This window comes from Brachypodium distachyon, chromosome 1 (genome assembly GCF_000005505.3).
Source record: "Brachypodium distachyon strain Bd21 chromosome 1, Brachypodium_distachyon_v3.0, whole genome shotgun sequence".
NCBI lineage: Eukaryota > Viridiplantae > Streptophyta > Magnoliopsida > Poales > Poaceae > Brachypodium > Brachypodium distachyon.
Window position 1 is genome coordinate 68,414,781 of NC_016131.3, and position 15,957 is coordinate 68,430,737.

Below are 15,957 nucleotides of genomic sequence, written 5' to 3' on the forward strand. Positions count from 1 at the left end.
ATTGCGGCGTCGCACGGCACATATCGTTAATTATTTTTTTCCTGAACGCATCGAGGAGACTTTGGCGTGTAAAGCGTGCCTGACCGTTTTGATTTCTCGCGACGTACCTGAAGTGATAAGACTAGTTGACTTTTATCATCACGGTATGAACTGAGCGTCAAGGGCAACGTGCAACAACCCACATTTTAGTTGTTGGATTATATAAACGTTCGAAGCGAATTTCGATTCCGTGTAGAGGGCTATTGATAGAGCCAGGTTATTCTCTTAATTTGGAGTCGCGGCCATGTTCCTTTTTCTCGTCAGCGTAACGTGGATGGATAACGAATTAAAGTACGCCATCGAGAACTGATTTCAGCATGTTTTCCCCGGAGATTGCAAAAACTAATAAAAAGTTCAAGAATCAAATGCTGTATCTCGTCACATCTCCGTGGACGCCATATAATTTATTTCGCAAATTCATAATGGACATCATCATAGCAATATGTAGTGTGCTGTACCTGTACGATCGCATCTAGATGAAATCCCCAGTTGAAGATAAACTAGCACCACTTGCCAAGATCACTTTCCCCTTTGTGACCATGAAAAGTAAACGCACGCACCAATCTAAACGCCGCCGTCTGTGTGCTAGTACTGTACTAGAAGGAACAGCCGACAAGGTGTCAATTTTTTCTTACGTACGCTTGTAGTTGTAGTGTCCACGTTGTCACATATTCTCTCAAGAAAATTTGCCGCACGTGACGTATAATTTTCCTTGAATTAATGTTCAAAGTCACGGTTTTCTAATGATCTATTCACATGAACCAAGCAAACACAGCTGCGCTCATTGTTGACACTACTCGGATATTCAGAGCTTACACTCGAGACTGACATGTGGATCCGTGCATAACATCGAGGACTCTCGTTGTCAGGAAGGTCGGCGTTGGATAATACTCGGAGCTTTCCTAGAAACTACTTGCTCTCTATAGTTTCCAAAAAGGAACCCAAAAGGCTCGGAATGTTTTGGATAAGCTATAATTTGTGGCAGCGAAGGAAAAGAAAAGTCTCTGGCCCGTGGGCCGTGGAGCCGTCCGTTGACTGGCCAGCCAACGAGCAAGCGAGCTAGAGGGCCGTCCCGCGGGGCCCACCGGACGAGTCCTCAAGGCGACGTGGACGCATCTGGCCGCTCGGACGCGTTTGAAATTTCTCCAAGGAGGGGGCTTCCCTCTCTATATAAACAGACCGACTTGGAGCCTTGTGTCTCATCCCCCCATTTCCTTTGCTTGTGTGGAGAAACAGAAGCACTCGGCCGGGCCTCCATTGCTGCCCTGCTTGTTCAGAGAGACGAGAGCATCGATCCTCCTGAGGGAGAGCATCGAGGGGCGAAGATGGCGGGCGGAGGGTTCTCGGTGTCGTCGTCGGCCGGCACGGAGTTCGAGGCCAAGATCACGCCGATCGTCATCATCTCCTGCATCATGGCGGCCACCGGCGGGCTCATGTTCGGCTACGACGTCGGCATCTCAGGTATATATATATATAACTGCATACATGCATATATAGTTGCTTGTTTTCTGATTAAGATCGTCGTCTCCATGTGCACACATGGGCGGAATAATCAAGTGAAATCTCCTCTCACATGTCCTGTGACGACGATCCATACGTCGTATTATTTCTCGTATGTGTACGTTCATGTTCATGCGTCGTAGTCCTTTTGGAGCCAGCTTGGTGGGAGGATGTTAACCGAGTGGATATGTGATGCTGAAAGAAGCATTCATTTAGGTTTTGACTGCAAGTTCGTCTTCCGATGACGGAGCAGATAACCCCGAAATTAATGCAATTAATCCCCGTCATTAACTACCACTCACCAGCCAGCTTATCATTACCATTTTTTGTTAATCCACTGTGAATACTATCCTCGTTTGGAAAAAAAGTGTGAATACTATCAAGTTTTTTCTTGGTGTTCATGCTCGATTTCTTTGTGGAGATTGCAAACCGAGCCTGCCTCTCGGTTATTCATATATGCAGCTGGACTCTGATCCTGTGAGCTAGCATCCCCAGCATTATTTTACTGTTAAATAATATCTGGAAATTATTTTAGTCTTGAGCTTGCCACCTACAGTACCTCGACAGGCTGTTAAGTCAACCCATTTGTACAACTGCCGGATCACGACACGTTGCCTTTTGATTTAAGCCAATTAATTAATGAATTGATTCTCACTAAATTAAGAAAATCTTATCCGTTTCATTCAAATCGTCCAAATTTTCTTGGGTTGTTCAGAGCGTCCAGCTCAATTACAGGCGGCGTATGTAATTGAGGCAAACTGTATCGAATCAATATTACTACCTATGAAAAATCTTTCTAAAAAAATGTAATCTTTTTCTCAGGTGGCGTGACATCCATGGACGATTTCCTGCGTGAGTTCTTCCCGGCGGTGCTTCGCAGGAAGCAGCAGGACAAGGAGAGCAACTACTGCAAGTACGACGACCAAGGTCTGCAGCTCTTCACTTCGTCGCTGTATCTCGCCGGCCTCACGGCCACCTTCTTCGCCTCCTACACCACCCGCCGCCTCGGCCGCCGCCTCACCATGCTCATCGCCGGCGTCTTCTTCATCGTCGGCGTCATCTTCAATGGCGCTGCACAGAACCTGGCCATGCTCATCGTCGGCAGGATCCTGCTCGGCTGTGGCGTCGGTTTTGCCAACCAGGTATGTTAGCAGAATTTTCCCTTCGAAACAATACACTTTTGCATCATGTGTTAAGGCAAAACTACGTTTTCGGCAACAGCGTCTGATTGATAAGTGCCAGTTAAGTCAAAAGGTCTTCGTAGAAATTGAAGTCAAGCATGTCAAGCTAGCGGTGGCTGGTTTTTGAGAATATGTTGAACGCACGCACGAGACATAATTTTCCGCGTCTCTGAAAAAGACGCACCGCTTGCGCAGTTTCTTCCATGTTTGGTGGCAATCAGTCACCGTCCATGCATGGTAAGAGTACTAAAGAATCTTGGCCCAAAACCTATTATCTTACGATTTTGTTCGTCCAGATTGACACTCTAAAAAATGTATTTTATACCTAGTATATATGATGGCATCTTTACTACGTACGGCAGGTGCGTCGTATACATCATACGGAGACACCTTGTGTTTGCCGGAATTTAAGGGTCAAACGCGTAGAATTAAACTACTCCATTGGAGTATGCATGGTAGTATAGTAATTCCATGTATCGACACATGGGGCAGATGACGGTGCCGATCGACGCTCGTGCTTTCGTGCATGACTTGTGTTCGTGTGCACTTCCATTGGCGGCATCATATAGCGCGCGATAACCTTTTAAAGTGCCATGGTTCCGATGCTCCCGTCCCGTGGCTCCAAGCTTAGAATTTACTGGACCAAATGCTTGGAGAAGTTTGAACCAACCAACAGGTGATAGGTGCACGTACGTAATAATATCCCGTTGGTTTTACTCAGTCTCCGGCTAGTTTGCTGCTGGTGTGGCTGCCTGTTCTTCAGTTGTCACGCGGCTGCTATCAACATGGACTAGTATATACCACAGCGGCTTTGGATCGTTCCGTTTTTGTCGAAACCGGCTGTCGTAATATCTAGTTGATGGAGTAGTACAGCACTATCGAAATCAACACTTCCGTGTCCGAACTTGAACTTGGTACTGAACTTGGTACGACAGAACGATGGATGCTTCTAGCCAGCCCAGCTGATGCGATGGATAGTACTGATTGTCGTATGAAAATCGTACGCATGATGTCGTACGTGTAGCAGTGTCGCAGCAAAATTGACTTGGAGGCGTAGGCCGAAATTACTACGACCACTTGGCTGCTAGCTACAGAACGTGCTTGACCACTTGGCTGCTAGCTACATCCACGGTGCCGATCGACGCTCGTGCTTTCGTGCATGACTTGTGTTCGTGTGCACTTCCGTTGGCGGCATCATATAGCGCGCGATAACCTTTTAAAGTTTCATGGTTCCGATGCTCCCGTCCCGTGGGTCCAAGGTCCAAGCTTAGAATTTACTGGACCAAATGCTTGGAGAAGTTTGAGCCAACCAACAGTTGATTGGTGCACGTAATATCCCGTTGGTTTTACTAGTCTCCGGCTAGTTTGCTGGGGTAGCTGCCTGCTCTTCAGCTGTCACATGGTTGCTATCAACATGGACTAGAATATACTGTAGTGGCTTTGGATCGTTCCTTTTTCGTCGAACCCGGATGTCGTAATATCTAGTTGATGGAGTAGTACAGCACTATTGACTTGGAGGTGTAGGCCGAAATTACTACGACCACTTGGCTGCTAGCTACAGAACGTGCTTGACTTGGAAATACTTCAATCGGATTCTTCTGGTTCCGTTCCTGTCGAACGTGGAAACTGAAATCAGGCAGCTTTCACTGACAGAACGGCGCATTCTATTGTTGGGAGTTTTTCTTCCACATAGAAAGAATCAATTGTTTGGACATTTACTAGTTTTTGTATTGGGAACACACTGACATATGGGACGATAGACTCAATATTCACTTATACAAAGCGTAGACAAGACTAGGAGTTCATACCACTAATTTATATACTAGTACTACAATTGGGCAATTTTTTTGATCATGCTACATTATAGAGATTACGATAGCGACTCACTTGTCTTGTTTGATGGCTGATATGGTTATTGGTTAGGTTCAACCGCTAAGCTAGCATGAAAGCACGTTCAGGGGAGCGATGTCTAGGGATTTTTTTTTTTTTGGACTTCAAGAGAATATTTGGAAATGGCAGAATCTAAAGGCATGGGCCCGTCTGAAACGATTGATTAGTTACAACTTACAACTCACAAGTGTAGTGTGCAATTTCATTCCCAGTTAGTTAGAGCTATCGTCATGGCAAAATGGAAAGGAGTTAATTCTTTTTGAACTTTGGAAAGAAAATATATGCTTTTTTTTGGCAAGAAATGCAACTCGTACGAGTTGTTATCGATCCAGAGTTTTGCATTGGAAAAAAGAGAGGGAAAGAAGACGTATGAGCCCAATGGGCCTCATTAAGAGAACATTTATCATTTCGTGATTTTCACATGATCTGCATCGCTAACTGAGGAACACTACTTGCAGGCCGTTCCCCTGTTCCTGTCCGAGATCGCGCCGACGAGGATCCGCGGCGGGCTCAACATCCTGTTCCAGCTCAACGTCACCATCGGCATCCTCTTCGCCAACCTCGTCAACTCCGGCACCAGCAAGTACGTCCTGCCCGTCCACCACGCGTGCACACATGTATACACATACAGTTGGCTTACGGGTAAAAAAATGGCTTACGGATAAATACTGAAACTGCGTGCAGGATCCACCCATGGGGCTGGCGCCTATCCTTGTCCCTGGCGGGCATCCCGGCGGGCATGCTCACCCTGGGCGCGCTCTTCGTGACGGACACGCCCAACAGCCTGATCGAGCGCGGCCGCCTCGACGAAGGCAAGGCGGTGCTGAAGCGGATCCGTGGCACGGACAACGTGGAGCCCGAGTTCAACGAGATCGTGGAGGCGAGCCGGATCGCGCAGGAGGTGAAGCACCCGTTCCGGAACCTCCTGCAGCGCCGGAACCGGCCCCAGCTGGTCATCGCCGTGCTCCTCCAGATCTTCCAGCAGTTCACGGGCATCAACGCCATCATGTTCTACGCGCCCGTGCTCTTCAACACGCTGGGCTTCAAGAGCGACGCGTCGCTCTACTCGGCCGTGATCACGGGCGCCGTCAACGTGGTTTCCACGCTGGTTTCGGTCTACTGCGTGGATCGCGTGGGCCGGAGGGTGCTGCTGCTGGAGGCCGGCGTGCAGATGTTCCTGTCGCAGGTGGTGATCGCCGTGGTGCTGGGGATCAAGGTCACGGACCGGTCCGATAACCTGGGCCATGGGTGGGCCGTATTGGTGGTGGTCATGGTGTGCACCTACGTGGCCTCGTTCGCCTGGTCATGGGGCCCGTTGGGCTGGCTCATCCCCAGCGAGACGTTCCCGCTGGAGACCCGCTCCGCGGGGCAGAGCGTCACCGTCTGCGTCAACCTGCTCTTCACCTTCCTCATCGCGCAGGCGTTCCTCTCCATGCTCTGCCACCTCAAGTACGCCATCTTCATCTTCTTCTCCGCCTGGGTGCTCGTCATGTCGGTGTTCGTGCTCTTCTTCCTCCCGGAGACCAAGAACGTGCCCATCGAGGAGATGACCGAGAAGGTGTGGAAGCAGCACTGGTTCTGGAAGCGCTACATGGACCACGACAACCACCACGTCGTCAACGGCAAGAACAACACCATCAACAACGCCGCCGTTTGATTTAATTATTAGTTCTCTGTATCGCCTTCTTTGTTTGTCATTTCGAGTTGGAAACATGATATATATAGATGCTGAGGTTTAGCGATCGGTCTCGTGTGTAAGTAAGATATGTAGGCACCTCAGTCGCGTGCAATCACCTAGCACTGCCCTGTATTCTTGGTGTTCTACAGGCAGCAGTGACGAGTATTTCAGCGCTTTAATGTGTTCCCCGGATAATGTTTCCCAGCTCCACTAAGAACTCTGAGATAACACTCTTCAGACTCTCCCAGTTTAATTAAGATGTCTGCACTCACGTGCTGTCAAAAAAAAATGTCTGGACTCATACCTGTTACTGAGTAACGATGAGCAACTTCAGCAAAAACTTCCGAGACACGACCAGGTTGTTCTGGAAAATCTGGCGAAGTAGATTGGATAAACTGAGCAGAATTTACACAAGCTAATTCAGTTCGTTTGTTGCACAGGGACTACAAATTAAGCAAGAATTCGACAAGGGTTGATGTGTCTTCCCATCAAAGACTAGAACCAAAGATCTATCATAACTTACAGTCGCTACAACCAATCTGCCTCTTACATAATCTAGCTGCCATCTTGACGCCCCCAGCAATTGACCTTCAAGAGTCATTTGCTTAAAACCACGGTTTCGGAGGCACTAAGTTGTGCTTAATTCTAAGCTGGATCAGTGAAAGTAACTATGTCTAATAAAACTCTGCGCCTGTTTTGCTTCACAAGCGAAAATGCTTGGCTCATTCTGTTGTGATGCCTGCAACTTCTTGAAATTCAGCTTTATCGATTCCTCAAGAGCAATTCTTCCTTCCAGGAAGATGATAAGAAGTTTGCCAACCAGACATGTAAGCCATAAAAGGATTATCCTCCTAGAAAAGACAACACCGAAGGATCAATATTTCCATTAATCTTCATACAGGATCATAATGAACGCACAAAATAATGAAAATATATCATAATAATGCTATTTTTCTTACTGTTCCAGGAAGCTCTGATACTACAAACGTCGAATACATCCTGTTTTTACCACTTGCATGGATATTTCTATTGAAATTAATGCAAATACAATATAGGGTTTGGTACAACATTACCAATTAACAAGCAATAGAAGTTCATCTTTCCGAATGCTCAAGTAGAGCCAAGTAATACTAAGTCCAGTGTCTTTACCCTGGAGGCTCAAACCACTAAAACCAATGAACTCCCGTTATGCAAAAAAAGATTGTACTACACACTAGTCTAGCAAAGAGCACACCATCCATTCCCTAAAAAATAACCTTCTTTATATTATAATAGTCAATCACAGACAACGTTGTGCCCATGTTTGCTCAACCAGCTAGAGGAAATATGCTAAACTGTTCAAACTTCAAACAGGCAAAGAAGGTTCAAACCAGCTGCATCCAGGTATATCTCCTCTAAATCAAAACTCGGAATGTCTCAAATACGTACAGATCCCCATTGACAGGTCTATTAATTTAGTAACCAAGCCTTGAAAAGAATTAGTGGCTTCATGTATTTCCTCTCAGAGAAACTTAACAGCAGATCAGGAAAACATCACTAGCAAAACACATACCAGCAAACAAAACCGGAACCAGTAACAGATAATTTTTTTTGTACATACTAGCAAGAAACCTGTGTGTAAAAATTATGCCCATGTTTATAAAACTAATTACTTTATTGATTAAGCTCTGCTGCTCGGCATATCTGCGAGTTTATGGTAGATCAGGGTATTTTTGCAAAACAGAATAAGTGGCTAGTGAGTAATCACATCTCAATCTCAACCATTGGTTGCGAATCAGACGGTCTGTATGATCACACGCGAACGGACCACCAGCACCAACTTGTTTGTCTACAGGAGTAAAGATATGGTCGATAATATGTCTCATAAAATATATAAAACGATCCACAAAAAAGAAAAGGAAGAAAATGAATAATCTTATCTCTTAGAACCATAGAAGAAATAATCCTGGAAAGATTTATAACTTACAAAATATGGAGGCTGCCTTCAATAAGCTGAGCAAGTTTTGATATCTACAAAAGGAAGCCTTCAGTAACCTCATCATGTGCTTAGATTTTGTTTTGTTGCCTCCATTTTCAACAACAGTTCCCTAATGTTGGCTTGCATCCTTGTTTTCATGCTGAGAAATTGATGGTGTGATCTTTCAATGACCTGAAGTTCTTCGACCATTTGCTTGCGACTCTTTTGTAACTCATTTATGTGTAGTGTACCCATTTGAGTAGCATAATGTTCCTCGATCTGTGCATATTTTACCATTGTGATATGTTTCAGACTCTCAGCCTCTTTGCGTGCATCATTGGCATGTTCCTGGTACATATTTGCTTCAGCCTGCTTTAACTTGACTAGGCCATCCAGTTCATCGATGACGGGTTTATTATTAACCGCCTGAAATTCAGTCTCACCAAATTTTATAGGCATTGATGATCTTCCAGTGGCAGAAAGAATGCCTGCTTTTTCTTGGAATGGAACTCCTTCTAAAGTAACTGAGGGTAACCATGTTGCCTTTCGGCTTGAACTAGGAATCCCGTCTACTCCTTCAGCAATGCTGCATGGAATGCCCTTCAGTGGTACTGCTGGACCGCTGCCCAGGCTGGGATTGTCTTCTGGAATTGGATAACAGAGTGTTAGCATAGTTTATACTTTATTTGCCAACAGATGACAGCTTGTTCATTCAAATTTACATATCACAGTAATGAAAACATGGATCAAAAAATCTTTAGCTTGGTGCTCCCACTTTCAATGACCTACATGCACACTAAATCCTGATTGGGAAAGCTGGGCTGTTGTTCTTGATTTATGGACCAAGAAAGGACGATGTTAGCCCAGTTACTGATCTCATTTGTATTTCTAGAAATATAGATATGATGCCAAAGTATTATTTAAATGACGAATAGCTTACCAGAAAAGAATGCAATGACATATTTGACTATTTCAGAATAATAAGCCTTCTTCTCCAACTTAATCAGCATCTGCTTGACAAATCCCCTGACTCTCTTACCCCTTGCATCATCACTTGCAGAGAATATTCTTTTCACATATTGAAGCTCTCTGATCAGAGTCTCCATCCCCCATTGCTTTGCACATGTTCGAAAGACTTCCTTCACAAAACCATACATTTCTGATGGATGTCCACAAGCAGTGCAATGAAACTGCATCTCGCTAGTACCATATGCCCTAGAACCACTTTCCCCCTCCCGAATAAGAGAGTGGCGCAAGCCACAATCTGTATGGCACCAATGAAGACATACATCACAACCAACCCAGCTACATGTATTAGATGCCGTGTCAAACTTCATGCAGATAACGCACATGCAAGAGCTACAGAAACCAGTCTTCTGTTGACAAATTTTACAATCACAATCAAACGCCGGTAGAACGCGCTGGCATGAGAAATTGTGACATTTCAAATTCAGAAAAATGTCAACTAAATCAAATGTAGTGATGGTACTGCTTTTCTTTATAAAATCCGGAAGACCAGTCCTTATAGCAACAAGTATCTCCAGCAAAACCCGTGGACACCTTCGCAATATTTCACTATTCAAGTCAGATCTTTTTTTAAGCGCCTCTTGCAGTGCTACTATCTGTCCTCTTTCATCTGCATCCACTATGATCTCAGAAATGGCCTCCCTCAAATATGTTCTAGAATTGTCTGTCATCTCTTGAAGCATCCTTCCTGTTTGATTCAGAGGTTCTGAAACTATCTTGGAAATAACCCTCTCAACAACACCAGAACCATTCAGGACAAGCTTCTCTCTTGTGAACTGACTTCCATGTCTACCATCCTCCAATCCAGCATTATGAGAACCACGATTATGTGCTGGCGATAACACGCCTGAGGTCCCATTGTTCTGCGCATTCACACCAACCAAAGTATTATACGACAAATATCCATTTTGGGACACTCTCTGAAGCAGTGGCGTACCATCCCCTTTCTGAGTAGATCTGTTTGATGACGACTGAAGTCGCCATCCTTTGCTGTCACTCACCTTATAAACACCTTGATAGAAAGGTTTACTACTTATTGAATGGTCACAGTCGTCTAATGGCTGTTGGGTGAGCGAGTAACTAGGATTGTGAACAAATGTTCGAGAATTGTCCAATGATACTAAAGTTGCTATCCCATCTGAATTTGTACGGAAAGATGATGATGATGGCAGCGACTGAGAGCATGGTCCATGGGCTAGAGAATCAGGTCTGGAAACAGAACATTTGAATTCAGGGTTCTGTAGTCCACCTGACAGGCTCAGTGAAAGATCAAGTCTCCTTATCTCGTGTGTGTCAGCTTCCTCCTTTACAGAAATAGTCCTGGTAGATTTGGACAGTTCTTTTTGATCTATGTCAGGCTGCAATCCTAAGTCAAGACTTCTTCCCACTAAATTATCACCACCTGCTTTACTAAGGACATCAAATGCTATTCCCTTTCTTTTATCTTCAGCCATTGGCTTCTCCATTATCAGATTCAAAGCCGCGCCCTCTTGGTTACAGTCGCCTGTATGGTCCTCGGGTGGTTGAAGGAAAACACTGGAACCTACTAGTTTGGCCTCCAGAGATGGCTCCAGATCAACATGTTTTACTTGATTCGCAACAACTTCATGCTCAGCAGCTGCCTCTTCTTCTACAACTTTGGCTTTATCCAATTCAATACTATTTTCACAGCCATACTTCTCAAGTGCCTCCTCCACTGGCTGGGGTGCAACAGATTCAGTTGTTTCACCAATCTTCCTGTCCGTCATGCTTTCTGTCTCAGCTTCTTTAATTTCCAGAACCTCTTGGCACAAAGAAGTCATGACCTCTCCCTGCACCTCTATCTGCAGCATAGTAGATGAACGGCTCTTTCCATCTGTATCGAGAGCATCGTCAGTTCTTTCTTGTGTGGTAACTGTCCCATGAGTTGCTTCCTCTAGCATGCTAGATGAATTGCTCTGTCCTACCACATTAATGGCATCGGCAGTTCCATTTCCATCTATCACCATGTCTTCTTCGTGTATCCCTTCCTTCAGCATGCCAGAATAACTGACCTCCTCCTGTGAATCAACAATATTGGCAGCTACATCCAGTATTATCACTTCTTCCTGCATCACCCCCTGCAGGATACTAGTACAGGTTCCAACACCATCACCAACATTGGCATTTCCATCTCCTGCTTCTTCAAGATGAACCTCGTGCAGCATACTCGACGAACTGCCCTTCAAAACCACATCAACAGCATTAGCAGTCTCGTCTAACGCCATCGCTGCCTCCTGTAGCCCTTCTTTCTGTATGCTGCAGGAAGTGCCCTGCCCAACTTCATCAAGAGCTATGGCAGTTTCATCTTGTGTTGTCACTTCTTCCTGAGTAGACTCCTTCACGATGCTAAACGGAGTGCTCTGCCCAACCACATCAGCAGCATTGGCAGTATTAGCTCGTGTATCCACTTCGTCGTGCAGCCCTTCCCGCGACATGCTGGATTTAGTGCTCTGTCGAACCTGATCAACGGCACTGGCACTCTCATCTCCTCCACCAACTTTTTCTTCCACATCCGATGCTGATTTCTCAAGCCGTATATTCGTTACTTCCCCTGCTTCTGCCAACACGCCATCCATGCTCTCCCCTTCCTCCTTCCCCAAGTTGTCCGCAGCAGATGCGCCAGTCGCTCCCTTACCTTGGGTTCTCAAAACAACTCTCAGCCTAAGCCCAGAAGAATCCACTTTCTTCGACTCGCCTCGCTCAGTTCTCTTCCCCTTGGGATGGCCTGACTCGACCTGCTTCCGATGCTCGGCCGCAGAACGCCGCGTTTTGGCCTCAGGATCTGGCGCGACCTCCCCTTCCTCGATCTCACCGACGCCGCAGTTCTGCTTCCTCAACTTGTCCACTTTCGCACCATCGAACCGCCTACTCGATTCAGTGGGAGACCGCCTAGGCGGCGACAGTGCCTGCTGCCTGGCCACAGACCGGTGGGCACCAAAACCGTCGGAATCCCTCCAGCTGTCACCCGGCCGCCGCCACGACGAGCTACTGCCGCCGCCATCCCGCCGCGAACGGTCGCGCTGGGAGCGGAACCCCTTGTTGTCCTTGTGGAACTCCCGGCGGGGCGCAGAGAAGCTCTCGGACCGGCGCATCGACCGGTCCCCTCCATACGCCGACGGCGAGGGAGAGTCCCGGTACCGGTGGTTGTCGTAGAACCCGCCGCCGAACCCCTTGCTACGACGGTCGAACCCGTCGCTCTCGTACTTGGCGAGGGACCGCGGCGGCGGCGGGGCCGGCCCGCGGTCGTAGAAGCGCCGTCTGTCGTCGTCGAGGTCGTCGACGTGCGACGACGACCTCTGCCGCTTCATGCCGCCGCGGCGAGGGCGCGAATCACGCTCGAGCTCGCGGAGAACGGCGAGGGTTGCTTCTGGCCGTCACAGGGGAGATAAGGAAAGAGCGGAGGAGCGTGCGCGAGATGGCTACCGCTCCCGCTTCCATCCGCTGGCCTCTCTCGCCCCTGCCTCCGCTTGCTTCCGGCTCACTCCTCCTCTCTTCCTTCTCCTCCACCTCTGGTCTGGATCGCTCCCGGCCACTCCTCCCCCCGGTCAACGGCCGTCTCCTGATTTGGACCCCGGTCTCAGAGAGAGATTTTCTCCTTTGCTCGGGTTTTTTTACCACCGACGGAGTGCGGGGCCATGTGTGTTCACGTGCCACTGACTCGCGGGACTGGCTCGGTAGGACCCGCCGTCAGGCGTGGGCTGTGGCCATGGTACGGAGGAAAGAGGGTCAAGGCCTGGGTGGAGAGGAGTCATCGGCGCGGATCCGGCACGGGGGGGCGGAACAGAGGACGCGGGGCCAGGTGCCACGCCAACTCGGCGCGTGGCGGAGTGTGGGGCGGACGGAGGTTGGTGGTGCGTGCGTGCCCTGGGACTTCGGGAGCGAGTTGGGCCGCTGGGGCGATGGCTTGTCTCGTGCATAGAGAGAAATTGGAACTCGAAAAGCTCTGGTCATCTGGTGACTGGTGGGCCGTGGGGGTTGGTTAGCTTTTGCCTTTTGGTTCTTTGCTTTCGTATGACACCACCGTCCCTACTGGGCCACTAGCCCTTTTCCTGTCGGGCTGAGTAGATTGTCTTATTATAAGAAAAATCAGTTTACAGTTTCTCAAAACTAAAATCAGTATATCTTTACAAAAAAAATCTTATACTATATCTATACAATTCAACCACATTAACTATTTTTCCTTCCCATTTCGGGGAGCCACGCTAGCAGGCAATGGATTGGTTTCTAGGCTACGACGAATCCGATCTTCAACCTGCCGATCAAATCATTTGACTTGACTCCCGACGCCTCCTCAGCTCTCGCCTACTAGTATCTCAACAGAACTTCTAAGCCCTGTGATTCCTGTGAAATCATATTGTGCTTGCCTTATGGTAATTCTCTTTGATCAGATGCTGATGAACAGAAGGGACATATAACATAGCGTCGGTTATTTTATTTGTAGCTAAATGCCAATTGAATTAAACGGCTTAGACCGACTGATCACTGTTATTCTGAAGCAAAAAAGTTGTCAAAATATGTTGGACCTGTTCATTGGTTTGAAGGTGGCAGAGGGTCTTTTCGTCAAAACCTCAAAGAAATTATTCAGGGATGAGCCTACTATGCATTGAACTGCATGCGTTAGCCATTTGAACCAAAAACCCGAGCTGATGGAAAAAGGCTAGACAATTTACTTCAACACTATGCTCTAATTTAGTTACCAATGTCTGATTTATTTGACAACACCCCTGGAAGAAGCTGGCGGCCACATGCTATTTATTGACCATACTATTTTGAGCATACTACGTATCAGATAGCTTCGCTTCCAAGATGCAAAAGATGCAAATATATTGAGCAAACTAATGCACTAGACAATCTTTTAAACCTTCATGTTGTTTGGAAAATTTGGATGCTAAAATAAAGTGTCTCATAACTCATAAATGGCATCAATCATCATCGATGTTCTGCATATTCATTCGTTCATGTCCAGTGTATCATGTTCTGTAGAAATCTATATATGAAACGTTTATGAACATGGAGATAACTACGAGAAGGTTTTACTCTTTTATTCTGTTGTTATGGTATGAAGCGATTATGCAACTGGCATTATTTTAAATTGACCAGCCAACGGCGCAGCAAAGCGCGCTTATCCTACTAGTATCACCCATCGGACAGACACACCGCCGCCTCTGCATCTCCTGTCTATCTCTCACCGATAATATCCTTTCCGGCGTGTCACCCGTCCTCGCTATCACGAAATCTCCGTATGTGACTTCGCCCTTCATGCCCATGTGCTGTTGCCATCTCAACTAGCGAGTCTTGGGTCACAAGGATGTGCAGCAAGATCTGACACACAATCTATGTTGAGTTTCCTTTTGGCCTGCTTCACAACCAACGTTTTGGATTAGTTATGATTTTATGGATTTTTTTAATGATTTTTCTAGAAACTTAAAAGTTTGAAATCAAAATTTGAATGAACAAGCTAATTTACTCGATTATTCTCAAACAGTCCAAATTGAAAATTTTCACCATCCATTTCTAGGATCATCTATGCTTCTATGGAATTTTTCATTTTTTATGAAAACCTCCAAATTTGAAGTCAAAATTTAAATGAGAAAGCTAATTATGTCAATTATTCTGAGACGACTTATCCAAATGAACTAAAATTTGAACTGACCCCTTTTTGGGTCATTTATGATTTTCCTATAAGTTATAAATTTGAACTCAAAGTTTGGAAGAACAAGCTAAATATGTCGATTATTCTTAAACGACACATCGAAATGATCGGAATTTTTGGCAGTTCTCTTAATTTTCCTCATCTTTCTGAAAACTTTTATTTGAAGTCAATGTTAAGACGTGGCATTTGGGTACCACTCAGGCCTTTTTTTCAACTTTGGTCAAGTGTGGTTAAAAGGGTTCATGTTTAGGAATTCAGTCCTCCGCACCCGTAAGATCGGTCCCACCTGTCAGTTCGGTCTCATGTGTAATAACGTAGCTTTGGCGCGGTCAAATATGGCTCGTTTTCCTCAAGGGGAAAAAGTGACCACGAGGGCAGGTTTAGGGGCAGAAATGTTATTTGCCATTTGATGCGCCGTTCCTGGGCAGTACGGAGTAGTTCCGCGCAGAATTTTATCAGACTCGGGACTTCAGGAGTACTTGGTAGTACTACAAAATTCAGCAGATCCGTCGGTTCGCCGTTTGATGCGGCACTGTCGTACGGGATAGATGCTACGGGACCAGAGGTTTGTTTCTTCTGGCTCATTAAGCTCGCTCCGGCCAAATAAACAAAGAAGTACTAAACCCAACGCTTAATTAATCACGTCTTCCTCGTAGCATCCAGCACAGCAGCACTACGTACACACAACACACACTGAACACAAGCTAATTAAGCGCCGCCTATTGACAACGAAACATCACGTAAAATAGCAAGTGTGCGACCAACTCCACGTATCAGAGGCTTTTATCCACGTACTATAAGGACGCAGGCAGGACGACTTCCTTTCCTCTTCGCTGCCTAGATTCGCCCCGCGGTCCTCTGGTCATTTTTATTATGCGCACTTGCACGTTGCAGCTAGCTAACCAGCCTCTTAATTAATCCTCCATCAGCGTATATCTTGACTATTTACTACACGCCTCAGTTACGACTTACTACACGGCTTGCAAGACTGACCATGCATGCCACATGTTGG

General features: G+C 46.4%; 2 protein-coding genes across 4 annotated transcripts; one reads left to right on the forward strand and one right to left on the reverse strand.

The window, feature by feature from the left end:
* The first annotated feature begins 1,225 nt into the window (after positions 1–1,225).
* Positions 1,226–6,525, forward strand: LOC100828730 (sugar transport protein MST4). The gene is made up of 4 exons (XM_003558432.4): positions 1,226–1,500; positions 2,362–2,681; positions 5,069–5,193; positions 5,295–6,525. Exons 1-4 carry the CDS (start codon positions 1,365–1,367, stop codon positions 6,265–6,267), a joined length of 1,554 nt encoding a protein of 517 aa, XP_003558480.1. The 5' UTR covers positions 1,226–1,364; the 3' UTR covers positions 6,268–6,525.
* Positions 6,526–6,647: 122 nt separating this feature from the next.
* On the reverse strand, positions 6,648–12,858 carry LOC100829534 (protein OBERON 4). 3 transcript variants are annotated; one of them, XM_010230661.3, is made up of 4 exons: positions 9,186–12,858; positions 8,255–8,889; positions 8,036–8,116; positions 6,648–7,139 (listed from the first exon to the last, which is right to left on the reverse strand). In XM_010230661.3, the coding sequence occupies exons 1-2, from the start codon at positions 12,598–12,600 to the stop codon at positions 8,327–8,329; spliced, it is 3,978 nt and encodes a 1,325-aa protein (XP_010228963.2). In that variant the 5' UTR covers positions 12,601–12,858; the 3' UTR covers positions 6,648–7,139; positions 8,036–8,116; positions 8,255–8,326. The 3 variants fall into 3 exon arrangements, with proteins under 3 accessions (XP_010228963.2, XP_024313774.1, XP_003558483.2); XM_024458006.1 differs by having other exon boundaries at positions 7,941–8,116; XM_003558435.4 differs by lacking the exon at positions 8,036–8,116.
* Between the last annotated feature and the right edge of the window lie 3,099 nt (positions 12,859–15,957).